This window comes from Gigantopelta aegis, chromosome 4, assembly GCF_016097555.1.
Source record: "Gigantopelta aegis isolate Gae_Host chromosome 4, Gae_host_genome, whole genome shotgun sequence".
Lineage (NCBI taxonomy): Eukaryota > Metazoa > Mollusca > Gastropoda > Neomphalida > Peltospiridae > Gigantopelta > Gigantopelta aegis.
Window position 1 is genome coordinate 114,506,232 of NC_054702.1, and position 16,388 is coordinate 114,522,619.

Genomic DNA, 16,388 nt, shown 5'->3' on the forward strand with positions numbered 1-16,388 from the left:
CTAGCTAGGTGTGTCATGCTCTTTTCAACTAAACTTTATAAGAATGTGTGCCTGAAAGCAGTAAACGGGCAACAGAGTGAAGTGCAGTGTGGTGTAGACAAGTGTAAATTTCTTGAAAATCACTGATAATTGAGGCCTGGCGGGGATATCGCACAGGCTGGAAGACCATTAGATGAGAATCAGTTGTCATTATACTTGACTGATCAGCACATCTTCCATGCAAGACACGGGAATCACACGCAGAGTGCAGCTGGAAAGTGCTGGCTAATCCTAGCACCTGTCATCTCCCCCAGCTACTTTAACGATCCTCACACCAAGTGAGCAATAAATATCTTAATGTGCCTCAACACAGATGGACATTAAACTTTTAAAGTGACAGTCCCTAGTTTTTAAACACTATGACATATTTTTTTACTGTCAGAGACATTTTTGATAACTGAAATTAAACATTTAAAAATTAGTTGTATTTTATTGTTTAGATTATCCATTTCTGTACATCTGAAATGTTTGTGTTCATCCTAGTGTTTCTAATACCTGAGAAGGAATAGTTTTGGAGACAAGCTCCAGTCTATTTTTAAAGGCATTTCCCAATTTCAAGGGAATTTTTCTGTTTCAGTGCCACAGACTCTTTGTGAACTCTGTTGTAAGTTTACCCCATGTGTTACAGTTCGAAGATGGACCAAATGTAATGTCCATTTTCACAGGTTGAACCTACAGGGTCTGTTTCATTGCCACAGACTCTTTGTGAACTCTGTTGTAAGTTTACCCCATGTGTTACAGTTCGAAGATGGACCAAATGTAATGTCCATTTTCACAGGTTGAACCTACAGGGTCTGTTTCAGTGCCACAGACTCTTTGTGAACTCTGTTGTAAGTTTACCCCATGTGTTACAGTTCGAAGATGGACCAAATGTAATGTCCATTTTCACAGGTTGAACCTACAGGGTCTGTGACTTTAAATGAAACAAACAATGGTGACAAAAGAAGACTAAAGTGCATCTGTACAACAAGAGTTCTACAGCTGAAATAGCAAACTGCATGTATGTATGTTATCAGTCTGTAATATCAAACAATGGTGACAAAAGAAGACTAAAGTGCATCTGTACAACAAGAGTTCTACAGCTGAAATAGCAAACTGCATGTATGTATGTTATTAGTCTGTAATATCAAACAATGGTGACAAAAGAAGACTAAAGTGCATCTGTACAACAAGAGTTCTACAGCTGAAATAGCAAACTGCATGTATGTATGTTATAAGTCTGTAATATCAAACAATGGTGACAAAAGAAGACTAAAGTGCATCTGTACAACAAGAGTTCTACAGCTGAAATAGCAAACTGCATGTATGTATGTTATCAGTCTGTAATATCAAACAATGGTGACAAAAGAAGACTAAAGTGCATCTGTACAACAAGAGTTCTACAGCTGAAATAGCAAACTGCATGTATGTATGTTATTAGTCTGTAATATCAAACAATGGTGACAAAAGAAGACTAAAGTGCATCTGTACAACAAGAGTTCTACAGCTGAAATAGCAAACTGCATGTATGTATGTTATCAGTCTGTAATATCAAACAATGGTGACAAGAAGACTAAAGTGCATCTGTACAACAAGAGTTCTACAGCTGAAATAGCAAACTACATGTATGTATGTTATCAGTCTGTAATATCAAACAAAGTAAGCATCTCACTCAACTATACACCATACCCAATGGAAGGTGTCTCATAAACTGAACATTCTCTCAGACAGATATCGAAATGCTGGATTTTTATATTTGTTATCATTTATCTGTCATATATCATCCATGATTTGTCCTCTGATGTCTGTCATATATCATCCATTTGTCCTCTGATATCTGTCATGTTATCATCCATGATTTGTTCTCTGATATGTGTCATGTATCATCCATGATTTGTCCTCTGATATCTGTCATGTTATCATCCATGATTTGTTCTCTGATATCTGTCATGTATTATCAATGATTTGTCCTCAGATATGTGCCATACATCATCCATGATTTGTCCTCTGATATCCGTCATGTATCATCCATGATTTGTCCCCTGATATCTGTCATGTATCATCCATGATTTTTCCTCTGATGTGACATTTGTCATTTGTGAAGACACTTTCCATATATAGCATTTCACGGACTTATGGGTCATTTTAAAGCACTATTATGTGTCTTGTACTGCAAAAAATAGGAAAATCTCCAGGACAATGATGTGATCATGAGGAATTCCATGTCCGCCACACTGTCATCAGCAAACCACATATCAAGTTGCAACTAAAATGGAGTCATATGATATGAAGAGGTACATTAAGTGTAGCAAGAGAGCATTTTTTGCATATGATGGAATACGGATGACGAATGCAAAATTTGTACATATGGAAATTAGCCTGCTTATGTGTCTGAGAAGACCAAAGAAGAGTTAATGCTGCTGGTTATTCTATCATATACAGCTATCATAGGTACAATACAGAAGCACACGGACACATTTCATTGTTTAAACATTCACACTGGCGTAACGAAATTAGAACTGATATTTGATCCAAATACTCTTTACAGTGCAGATGACAGTGAGGAATTTGTGTGCATAAAAATCATTTATTTAAATCTTTTAACTGTCATGTGACTTTCTAGTGGTTGAGGGAAATTAAATGTAATGTGTAACACTCTGAGTCTCAGTGGATTTGCGATGTTTATGTTAGTCCTACTTGAAATGTTGACACTCCCAGCAGTACGGCTCAATGCAATACAGGACCACTTAAAGACATGACTGAGAAATCAGATTATAACCTCCAGTGTGAGATGTGAGCTCGGTGTTCCGGGACAACCTGGCTCCACAACAATGGATTCATGACATCTGGTAAATTGCTAGAATTAGGTTTAAATCACAATCTTCAGTTTATGATTGGAACTGGCGCCATTATTCTCGTAATCGCTAACCAACAAGATGCAATCTTAGTATCCAAAATAATCACTTTTCTTTCCAAAGATATACTCATCATAAACAACAGTTTTTTGTAAAGAAGGACTTTACTGAAATAAAGTTTGACAGATCTTTGTTATTTCATTGATATTGCCTTGAAATCTGTTAGACACAAACTTCCTATTAAATATTTTAATTTATTTTGGGGGGGGTAATCAAATCTGTAATAAGTTTAATGCATGACCTATCAGAAACATGATATGACACCTTATGGTTTCTTCTGTCTGAGAGTTCAGGACAATACAAGAAGTCTGTATTGATTTGCTTGATGTATTCATCACAACAGGGGTAAGTAAAGCCAGTGGTAAAGTGCTAGCTTGATTCGCGGTTGGTTTAGGATCGATCCCCATCGGTGGGCCCATTAGGCTATTTCTTGTTCTAACCAGTGCACCATGACTGGTATATAAAAGGCTGTGGTTTCTGCTATCCCGTCTGTGGGATGGTGCATATAAAAGATACATTGCTACATAAGGAAAAATGTAGCAGGTTTCCTCTCTAAGACTATATGTAAAAATTACCAAATGTTTGACATCCAACAGCTGATGAAGAAAAAATCGATGTGCTCTAGTGGTATTGTTAAACAAAACAAACTTTTCATCACAACATACAAAGTTTATCTATTACATACTTTCAAGGGACATTAAAAATATATTCTTAAATACGTTTGACATAACAATTTAACTTGCAAAAGATCCTATGCTGCTAATTGAAAAGGATAGCCCATGGAATTCCATCAGTGGGTTTTCTCTCTCGTCTACGACCGGCCTCGGTGGCATCGTGGTTAGGCCATTGGTCTACAGGCTGGTAGGTACTGGGTTCGGATCCCAGTCGAGGCATGGGATTTTTAATCCAGATACTGACTCTAAACCCTAAGTGCATGAGTACTCTGCAAGGCTCAATGGGTATGTGTAAACCACTTGCACCGACCAGTGATCAATAACTGATTCAACAAAGGCCATGTGCTATCCTGCCTGTGGGAAGTGCAAATAAAAGATCCCTTGCTGCCTGTCATAAAAGAGTAGCCTATGTGGTGACAGCGGGTTTCTTCTAAAAAACAGTGTCAGAATGACCATATGTTTGATGTCCAAGCGCCGATGATAAGATAAAAAATCAATGTGCTCTAGTGGCGTCGTTAAATAAAACAAACTTTACTCTCATCTACGTGGCCTTAACAGTATGTCTGACACCATACAACCATAACTAAAATGTGTTGAGTGCCAATAAATAAAACATTTCTTTGATTTTTAAAAATCACTTTATGGGAATGTCCTTGATTTCTTTCTTTTTTTCATTATGTATGTTATTGATTTGAAAGTGGTGATCAGGTATCTTCTTATGAAAGATCAGACTCCCAAGCAAATCCATGATGAAATCTGACATGGAAATGTATGTGACAAGCACCTGCTGCAGTTGGACAGACAAGGACTGGGATGTAGAGGTGGACAGCAAAAGAAGTTGAAAGATAGGAGTTGCCAGATCATGAAGAAATGCGATTGAATTTAAAGGAGAGAAAGGAAAGGGAGCAGTAGCGTAAAAAATAAAATAAATAAATAAATGAAAAATCCCTGATGAATACACTTAAAGAGTGAAGGATCTTGGTAAATGGTAGAATAAACACAGAAACAACATTACATGATGACAAAGTAAAAATGCAAAGTAGCATTTGGGATGGGTATTGTGAGAATTATTTTGTCATGTTATATTGTCATATGGGTTTCCTACATTACGATATGAACCATAATATATTATTTATAGCAATATCAGCTAATTTTCCACTGTGCCATTTTCTTAATTGTCAGGTTTGTCTTCAGCCAAAGGTCATTAGTTAAAACTTGTATGTAAGGGTAAATTGCAAAAGGTTTCTTAACCAGTTAAAAGGTTTGACTGAAGTTATTTGTGAGGTGCCTACAACAGATGTAACAATTCTGAAAGTAGTTTTCTACCATGCTACCAATTTGTACCAATTACTAGCAATAAACATGGATGATTTATGAGATGTCTGGATTGTAATTGTTCTGTATTGGTACTGAAAGGTAGATCATTCAATAAGCTCTTCAATCCAATTAGGTGTGTAGCTATGCGAGTGTGTGATCAGGTGTTGGTTAGTACTGAAATCTTCTAGGTAAACATTGTTTGACACACAACACATGTTACACAAGTATAAATGTCACACAGTCTTCTAGAGGTATCTATTACAAAACAAAATTTATTATTATGTCACACAGTGTTTTAGAGGTATCTATTACAGCACAAATATTGGGGTGGGGTGGGGGGTTATTTAAAAATCTCATCTTTAAATTAATTCTTTCCTTCCTTCCTTCCTTTTTACCCTTAAAACTTGTTCTGTCTTTATTTCCAGCTTTTCCTTTAACAAACCCCATACTGTATGTATTCATGTATTCATCTTTTACAAAGATCACTTGGTGAAAACCTGCACTAAATCCACTAAGTGACCTGCATACAAAGATCACTTGGTGGAGACCTGCACTAAATCCACTAAGTGACCTGTATACAAAGATCACTTGGTGAAGACCTGCACTAAATCCACTAAGTGACCTGCATACAAAGATCACTTGGTGAAGACCTTTACTAAATCCACTAAGTGACCTGCATACAAAGATCACTTGGTGAAGACCTGCACTAAATCCACTAAGTGACCTGCATACAAAGATCACTTGGTGAAGACCTGCACTAAATCCACTAAGTGACCTGCTTACAAAGATCACTTGGTGAAGACCTACACTAAATCCACTAATTGACCTGCATAGAAATATCACTTGGTGAAAACCTACACTAAATCCACTAATTGACCTGCATAGAAATATCACTTGGTGAAGACCTACACTAAATCCACTAATTGACCTGCATAGAAAGATCACTTAGTGAAGACACACTAAAGTGACCTGCATACACAGGTCTGTTTTTATTTCCCCAAGAGGAATTGATGTGATTGGCCTGTGTTTTAGATTTATTAGTGCCAGACAGCTACTAGCTCAGAGATATCCCCATGACACACACTGTGTATGATACAAGTCTATACTGAGAACATGCTAAATTAGATAACCTCTGACAACAGGTTATTAAGACTGCAGCCTACTCAATAACAGTTGTCATATTACTCAAGAAATAGATTTTAACAGCACAAATAAAAAGAGGAAAATACTTTTGGAGGAATCAGCTTACCTCCGTGGTGTCACATATAATCAATGATGCTATAGGAAATGCGCTCTGTGGATCATTATAATGGTTGCTGGGCATTACCCATAGGAAACATGTCAGAATCTAATAACAGAATATCACCTGACATTACAGAAATATCAAAGAAAACAAGAAATATTGATATTTCCCCAGCTGCTGGAAGCCCACAGTAACTGGAGAAGTTCTAAATGTTAACACTGAAAACATATTGTTTTGGTTTTTTCATTTTGTGATCATTAGGAAACATTTGGAAACACAGAGACAGATTGCGATGAATTAAGAATGAAGCAGGTTTGCCAGTTATCTGGAAACTTGAGAAAGAATTGATAGTATTTGTACAGAACACCTGTGCTGAGGTAAAATAATCACACCTGTACAGGAAGTTCATCAATATGGCCAATATCTCACACTGATATCATCCTCATGCACAATTATTTGGTCTTTGTACATTTGAATACATAGCTTTTGTAGCACTTACTTTTTTTTTTCATTTATTATAAAGATTATCTTGAATGTTTTATTTGATTAAAAAACAAACTTGTGCTTTGGAAAATACCTATTGAAAATAAGCAATTGTTCAGTTTTCTCTAGTAGCCTACATAGTTCCTATGGTTTACCTGAACAACCATAAAAGAAGCAGGCAGAGAGAGAAAATTCCCCCTCCCCTACCTGTACTCAGATAAGTGAATGATTTGTATGTGTTCATGTGCATGTTGAGCTCACTGTTTTGTCAGTAATATTACTGTTTTCTCAGTAGTATGATTGTCAGTAGTATGACTGTTTTGTCAGTAGTATGACTGTTTTGTCAGTAGTATTACTGTTTTGTCAGTAGTATGACTGTTTTGCAGGTATCTGATATGGACAGCTCTGTGCACACACAATATCATATCAGGACTACTGTTTCACGTCACAAACATATACAAATGGTAGTATGAGAGATGGTCACTGACAAAAGAAAAAAGAAGAAGTTGTTTGGATATAATGCAGTTACAAATACACAATACCCAGTGAAATAAGGCATTAAATAATGATTTACAAAACAGACATTAAGTATATATGGTTGTTTAGGGTCAAAATTAATGTGACTGGAGGGAGGGGGCAGTTAGAGGAGACTAAATATGTAATTGGGGTAGTCATCTTCACCTTTGTTCCAGGCCTGACACACTGTTAAGCTCCAGGTTGGTCAGAAATAAACAGTTGTATGTGTACAGATTGGTATCATAAATGGTGAACAGGTGTGGTGTACAATGGGAAAACATTGGAATCCTTTCTACCTCATAATGCAGGCAGAGGCCCATGCTTGTGCAAAGCTGGGGGTATTTATTAAGAAGCAAGGTTAATATAGCTCTTCTTCAATTATTGTCCACATATTGTTTTAAATCTACAACCTATAACCTCAACAATCATCATTGGTTTCAAAAATTAACATAAAATTCCCACAGAATGACACATGCCCCTATACTAACAGTGCAGTTTCTACTGGGATTTGACACCATGTATCAACACAGGTCACTGGTTTGCTGAATACAACAAAGGTTTTTGGTATCTGGTTGTCTCCCCTGGATAAATTCTTCATATAAATGCTGTTGCCAGATTTTCACTATAAAAATTGTGTATTAAGTTGGTTTCTTTTATGATATATATAAAACATACAAACATATTTGTTTTAAATGTGGGTATGCAGAAAGGGTATTATGATTCATTAAGTTTGCTTCTGTTTCATATAGATATTTGTATCAATAAACAAACTGAAATAATTAACGCAACTTCACCGTCATCTATTACATTATTATCCTGTTTTAAATCAAATTATTATCAAAAGTGAAGATTCATATTTCAGTACAATGCTAAAGTTGATATTACAAATGTGTTATTAATATGTTGCAAGTGTGGTGGTTATTAACCTGTGGCAAGGGACACAACTGATGTTTACAACTCAGAATACAGACATTGATTATTATTTGGTCATTCAATCACACCTTATATATACCGAGTTCATTTGGTTTGTGCTGGTACTTGTGGTCATTGCATGTCATAATGAAGTCTTTTTAAAACAATCCAGTCACACAAAACACAGAGCTTAGTACTCACATTATACATTGTGTTTGGAACTGGCAAAATAAACAACAGCATGTTAAATGCAACAACCACATCAGAACTAGCCATTTTTAAATTCACACAATTTAACCCAAAATCGCAAGATTTAAAAAAAACATTATTACAATAAGTTATATGAATGTTATATAATGTCATATATACTTGTTAACCTTAGATCTTGGCATTAAAAAAAAAAAAGTTTAAATATTATTATGATTTAATACATATGTAAAAAAATTTTTTTTTACGGTATTACACTTACATGCAGCCTTACAGGTTGCGTTACATTATCATTTGTGGTTAGTGTACCTAAGTACCAAAGACAAATTTATATAAATCTTATAAATTAATATTCAGTTTTTACTATAATGAGGAATGGTGGCGTGGTACTTATTTAAAATCATTATAATAATGCAATAAACATTGTATTTTCATTAATCATAAGTAAAACCTCATTACGGACATCGTGTGAAATATACCGGAATTATACCTATTTCCGTGAGTAACTTTATGTCAATGTCAAACACAACATTTTTTAATTGTACAAAAATAATTTCTTGAAGTGTACCCTTATAACCAACATTTTACTGCACAAACATACAAAATTGACTGACACAAGTATGTTTATACAGCTAATCGGTCTTTTCATTTTCTTGCTGTGACATATGTGATTTTAACATGCATCGTGTGTATCGCTGTCAACTCGGACTCTGGCAGTTCAGATTCGTCAGATTTGCATTATGTAATCCAGTGGGAAGACATTTTACAATTCAGAGGTGTTATTAGAACTAAATTGGATAGTTTTTTCTATGTGGCAATACTGAATGTCAATACACAGCCTGTTGAATTAGCGGCAACACGCTTCGTAGCCATTACATTATGATGACAACAAACATTATAATAACACGTCATTTTATAAACTCCATGTGCTTTTTTAACAATATAAATAGGCTATCCCACAATTCTCACTTCGGCAAAGGTTAAACAGTCGGGACAATTCGGCCTATTACATTCTCAGAAACCGAAAGTAGTCGACATTTTCCGAATGAGAAAAAAAGGCAGAGTTACTTCCCTAATGTTATTTTGACAAAAGAGGATCGATTTTTTTTTATGCTTACAAAAAATGTCATTTAACAGGAGAAATTGTCTCCCGCACAGGTGAAAGGAGATTTGCTCAAATACCGGGAGATTCCCGCGGAATCTGGGAGGGTTGACAGGTCTGTAATAGGATTATAAAGAAATTCTGTGGAATTGTTCTGTTTTCTCCACCATAAACGGATTTGGTATCACTCACAGTTGCACCCAACTCATTTCAATTGAGGATTGTCTGTTATTTCTTTTATGTTCATCAGGGTATGAACAAAACAAATCATCCGCAAACTATGTGAATCAGCAAAGCCCTTCTCACATAAGTTTGTGGATGATTTTTTTTTCATACTCAGATGAACATAAAAGAAATAACAGACATTGTTATATAACATTTAGTGAAATATCTCAAAATATCAGTGAAATAAAAGTGTTATAAGTCACTCAGTGATGATAACACATTTTAGAGTGAAAATTTCACTCTAAAAAGTGTTATCATCACTGTGGAAAGTGTTATCTTCACTGTAAGAAAGCCGGAACTATTTTGCTGCTGGCATTTTAAAAGTAAAGGTAAATTGCCAAAAGTTATATAATAAATAGAAAATTTCATGTTTTTTTTGTCAAATATGATTTATATCTCATCTCGTGAAGTTTGCAATCATATCACACTCATTGCGCTTGCACAACTCATGAGATATGATTGCAAACTTCACGAGATGAGATATAAATCATATTTGACAAAAAACATGAAATATCCTCTATGTAATTAGTAACTGTTCAGTATAAATGTATGTTCAGATTTATCGTATTTTGTTTTTATTTTGTTATTAATATGATTTTGACACTCTTGCTGGTCATAGTGTCTCTAATTTAATTTTTAACCTTGGTAATTCGATTCAGATAAACAAAGTAAACCTTGGTAATTCGATTCGGATAAACAAAGTAGTAAAGTGCGAGTCTTATGGATGTCGCGACTCGTGAGATATGATTGCAAACTCCATTCGATGAGACATAAATCATATTTGACAAAAAAAATGAAATATCCTCTATTGATTATATTTGTTTAAATTTGAATCATACAGGCTAATAATAACACTAAAACATCGTACTTTATTTCGAATTATTTTTTGTCCATAAACAATAACGCTCAATAAGACAACTTGCCCATTTAAAATGACGTCATCAGATATGATGTTCCCTGACGACATAATTTTTACCTTCATCGAAAAATGAACAAATGGACCAATGGGATAACGTTAAGTTGTAATGAATGTAACAGAAATTTAATTACTGCAAGTTAGAAACAATTAATGAATTCAAAATACTTGTTTAAAAGCATTATGATGGAGATAAAGACTCATACGATTGTTGTGTTACATAACTGTTAAATGGACTCAAATAGAAAACACTGACAATAACAACACTAACAATAAGCAGGCAATATTTAGAAAATAATTAATAAGTGATGAGGAATTACAGATTATCTGTTCCGAGAAGATGAATGTTGTAATCCTAAGCCTTTGGCAAGTGATTTACAACATTTATTCATGAGGGACAGATAATCCATAACTCCTCCTAATGAGTTGGCTATTCTCTTTATTACTCATTGTCACTGTTAACGTGTTTGAAATATAAGTCTTTCTGCTACAGTAACCAATTCCATCACCCATCAAGGCATAATGACATTATTTTCACAGCCAAATGTTTACAACACAAAATAATACGTCAGTGAAAGCATTAGAAAATAATTATGTTTTCTATATTGCAAGCCATTGCTTATGAGAAGATATCATTTCATGTTTATGAACAAGTGAGTGACAATGATTCTTGAAAATCTCTGCAGATCATATAACATCTGTATTATCCGACGCATGTGAATGGAATCATTAAATGAAAGCAGAGAACAAACCAAACGTGGTCTTTTTAAAGCCAGCTGTAGCACCAGTTTGCATGTATTGTGTAGTTATTGAACAAACAATACCTAGATATTTTAGCCCATATGTTTAATAAATCATTAAACATTTCTCAAAATGTTCTTTAATTACTGCATATATTCATCTCTGTTCACAAAATTATGATGCAAACTCCTTTAGATAACACAGCTGCTGGTGTCAACAAGGTATCGCCACCATATGAAAACTAAAGTTGCAACTTGAAACATTCTTATAAGAAACAACAGCTAGTCTAGTTGTTGTCTGGAACTGGAAGCTTGTCATCGTAACTGGAAGCTTGTCATCAAAACTGGAAGCTTGTCATCGTAACTGGAACCTTGTCATCATAGCTATATATTGGAACTCACCACTTTTTTATTTCATAAATATAGACAAAAAATTGCAATGTTGCAAATTAACACATGCATCAAAAAATAATGAGAGTTGAACTTTCCTTTGGCACTATCACGTATAAAGAACATTATAAATACTTATCATAAATAGAGTTTGGGTTAGGGTTAGTGACAGTGCCAAAGGAAAGTCCTTCCCTAATGAGATTCAGTTTGCAGGTGTTATTTGTTTGTTTTGGGTGATTTGTTTTTGTACTTACCTTTAGAAGAGGTAATTGAAGGCCTCGAGGTAGCGTAACCATTAGCTGTAACAGAAGTAAGTTAACATATCAAAACAAAGTGCAAATGTAAAAACTAGGATTTAAGTGGAATCGGATCATATAATTATTTCAATTAGATAAGTAAATAATTAGGGCTGAATTTACGAAGCCTGTTTTTCTCAAATGCAGTTTTTTAAGCATTGTAAATGTATGTAGTTACACGCATGTACGACATAAACAGGCTGTGTAAATTAGGCCCTTAGTGAATACCTTTATAATAAAACAGAGCTTGTGTTGAAACTTTGAATAAAGTAATGTAAATCTTGTAGTTATTTTCGCTAAAGTAAAGTTAATGTTTTAATTTGTGAAACTACCATTTGTGACACCCAATAGCTGATATGTATTTTTGTGCTGGGGTGTCGTTAAACAAACATTCATTCATTGTGGACTAAAATTGTTTTTTGTATATAGAGGTAGGTTTTAAACAGTAACTCATTGCACTACAAGGCAACAAGAGTTAGTTCCTCTTATTGTAATACCATTGCTACTAAATTATTTCCTTTTAATACTGAATCAAAAGTTACTGGGTTATTTCCCCTTGATAATAAATCCTGCAGTGTAAGGTATATGAAATAAATAATTTCAACAGGCCTCTTCCGTGACATAGAGGTTAATCCATTGGCATGGTGTTTGGTAGGTACTAGGTTCTCATCCGACTACTGACTACAACAAACAGCATCATTTAACAGTTGATTGGAAATATAAGACACCTTTCTCTCACTAATGGCGAACAACCAACCCTCAACATAAATAACCCAGCTAGTTGAGTTGTGTGACCAGGATACTTGTGTTGCAGCCTAAACCTAATATATGCATGAAAATGCATTTAACAATAAATATTTTGTAACTAAAATGATATAATATTTGATAAATGAACAAGTAATCATATTTCAAATATAAACGTTTGATTATTTGTGAATGTGGTTGATTTTTTTCGTTTATTTTCAGAATACAGTACTTGAGCCTCAAGAATATATTCTCAACAATTGACGGGCAGACTTTAAAATGTTGCAACATCTATTTGCTAAGTGTTACCACCTACCTGATATGTTAGGTGGAAGCATTGGGATGGGGGTTGGGGTTGTTACATAACACATGTTACCACCTAACTGACATGAGTGAAAGCATTGGGTTGGGGGGTTGGGGTTGAAGGTTGCGTAAACATGTTAGCACCTACCTGATATTTTGAGTGAAAACATTGGGTTGAGGGTTGAAGGTTGTGTAACATGTTAGCACCTACCTGATATTTTGAGTGAAAGCATTGGGTTGGGGGTTGAGGATTGTTGCATAACACATTAGCACCTACCTGACATGTTGAGTGAAAGCATTGGGTTGGGGGTTGGGGGTTGAGGGTTGTTGCTGGTGAACTGGTAAGTGGCTGCGAACCCCTTCCTCTCCCCGATGTCATCGGAGTAGAACTGGATGAAGAGGTATCTCTGTGATGACATCAGCTCCACCTGATTGTGCAGGTCACAGTAGTGGCCAATCACAACAGCGCTTTTGTCTCTCCCATCATGCACCTTGATGGCATCTTTACTAAACTGACAACTGAAAGGATTAAAGAACAATTAAAGAAAAACAGATGATAAAGATTTTTTATCCACCACTTGTAATACCCACAAAATGGATGAAATGTAAGCTATTAAAATGAATATGAAACAATGTTCTGATTAATTATCTTTCATGAAGAAGATACCCATGGGGAATGTGAACAAGGTGGTTGTTTGGGGCTCAATCCATCCCACTCCATTAACCCCACTCCCTGCCTGCTCAAGCAAATTTTCTTCTTTTTAAAGTATATTTTTGGGGGGAGCATGTCTTGCCACCCTGCTATAAACTTCACTCACCATAGTCTAGAACCCCCTACTCTGCTAAAATTCCTGCTCTCATGCCTGAGTAGTTTTATACTACAAGTGAGTGACAAGGATAGCCTAAACATTTTTGGTGGGACATCAGAATTTACAATGATTTATTCAAATAGCAAGTAGATATTTTAACATAACTGTGCAATAATACAAACCCATATCGTTTACCATCCGGGCTGCAGACAGAGCAAGTAGAAATAAAATGGTGCATGTTAATCTCAGATAAATAAAATTATCATTTAGAATCATAAAGAGGGATGTAATTGTTAAGTGTTAACTCTCTTTGACCAATGAAAATATAACATGATACCAGGTATGGAAAAGTTATGTTTAATGACACCACTAGAGCACATCGATTAATTAATCATCAGCTATTGGATGTAAAACATTCGGTAATACTGACACATATTTATCAGAGGAAAACTGCTACATTTTTTCTAATGCAACAAGGGATCTTTTACATGCACTTTCCTATAGACAGGAAAGCACATACCATGGCCTTTGACCAGTTGTGGTCCACTGGTTGGAACAAGAAAAAACCCAATCAGTTGAGGTGGTTCAATCCTGTAACGCAAGCACCTCAAGCAAGAACTCAACCGACTGAGCTGGATCCTGCCCCTTGTAAGGGATGGAATGCTCTTTAACAATTTGAAATATGAAAACAGTACAATTAAAGGGATGTAACTCTGTATAAAATCATCAAGGGATAATACTCTGTGTAACCGAACTGTACAAATCACTTGCAATCAAACACGATTCCTGGACGTAGAACGTTTAATTACACTTTCAACTAATACTGCTTCATCTTAAAATGTTTACTTTTTAAAGACTGATAATAGAACTGTGGCACCAAACAACTATCTGGAAATGTAATGAGTAGCCGATCCAGACATATTTAGATAACGTCATACATGTACATTCTGAATGTTTTTGCATTAAATTTTAAAGGATGCAAGTTCAAGCCAGGAATGAAGAACATTTCCGTATATAACATAATTAAAGAGAAACTGCAAGCCATCACCTATATCGGGTGACCCCAAAAACAATAACCCTACTCAATATCGAATTATTTAATAAGAATGAGGACTGTAAATTTGACATATCACACAGATTACTATTTGTATATTTGTAAATTTCTAACCAGGACATTAAGTGAAAACGAGTGTCGCATCCTTTTACTTACAATTTTGAATCTGTTGTCATTTTATCAACATTTAACCAATATGGGCCTACAATTTTCACAGAAGTTGACAAATATCCATAGAGTAATGGGTATTAAATATTAAAGTTACAGTTCCCATTCTTTTTTATGAAATTCCATATTTTGTAAAGTTATTGGTTAATAGAGGGCCACCTCATATATTGGAGATTATATGCTGTGTACATTTAATGTATTTGAAAGATTAAAATTACAATAATAAAAAGTCAAGCTAAATAAGACTGTTTGATTCACTCACCTGCCATCACTAGGGTAGAGCTGTATATTTCTGAAAACTATTTTAACTTTTTCGTCTGGTCCTGCTATAAAGTGGTACTGACAGCTGTAGTTTGGTTTATAATTTTGAGGATAGAATGGGGAAAAAAAGTTTCCCGATTTTTTATTTTTATTGCTATCAAAGTAATATGTACATGGAGTTCCTGGAATTTTTGTCCCATCTATCGTGAACTGATCTGAAACACAAATATCAACATTATTAGCAAAAATAGAGAAAAAATATCTATAACACACTGAGTATATATAACACACACACACTGAATATATATAACACACACACTGAATATATATAACACACTGAATATATAACACACACACACTGAATATATATAACACACTGACAAAAGAATACATAAGATACACCTATAGAATTCATACAGTTGACATGTTTTAAATCAAGGACAATTTTGTGTAATAGAATTTCCAAGATCTTTTACCATTTCTAGTGGTCAAGCTTTGCCCAGACAATATGTTTCGATTTGCTGGGGGGGTGGGTGGGGGGGGGGGGGTTCTTTCTGTTTTTAGATAATTAAAGTCACTGTCTGTATTGTGCCCAAGGCATATGAGTTTTCTGATTCACATGTAATGTCTTTTGAGCTACTGTGAAATAACTTTTTTCATGTAAATTATGGACTAATGCAGTCAATGAATTTAAGAACACAATGAAAATATAAAAAATGTATTTCTATAATGCAAACTTATGTTACTGCCTATGTTTAACGAAATGTGTTTTTACTTAAAACATGAAAATTTAATGACATGAAAATATAATATTTTGCAGTAATAGAAATACCAGAACAAAAAAAAAGGTTGATTTTGCCTCCACACCCACCAAATTTTCTAAATAATTTAAGCAAAATGTTGTCAGTAACTTGCAATTTAATAGCCATAAAGTTGTTAAAACCCAAACTATTTTATACCCTCAAATAACTTGAGTTAGTGTGTTTAAAAAAAAAGCATTAAAAGAAGGAAAAAAAAACATTTCAAAAATATAATTTCTTTCAAACTGAAAATGTGTCGCATGTCCATGATTTAGTACCGATCAAAAGCAGAAAC

At 34.6% G+C, this 16,388-nt stretch overlaps 1 protein-coding gene across 1 annotated transcript in view; it reads right to left on the reverse strand.

The window, feature by feature from the left end:
* The window catches only part of LOC121370190 (suppressor of lurcher protein 1-like), a 129,985-nt gene that overhangs the window by 77,327 nt on the left and 36,270 nt on the right, over positions 1-16,388 (reverse strand). Inside the window, exons 4-6 of the mRNA XM_041495306.1 lie at positions 15,295-15,508; positions 13,279-13,520; positions 11,913-11,957 (exon numbers count right to left, since the gene is read on the reverse strand). Of these exons, the coding sequence (XP_041351240.1) occupies positions 11,913-11,957; positions 13,279-13,520; positions 15,295-15,508 (501 nt within the window). The remainder of the gene's footprint in view (positions 1-11,912; positions 11,958-13,278; positions 13,521-15,294; positions 15,509-16,388) is intronic.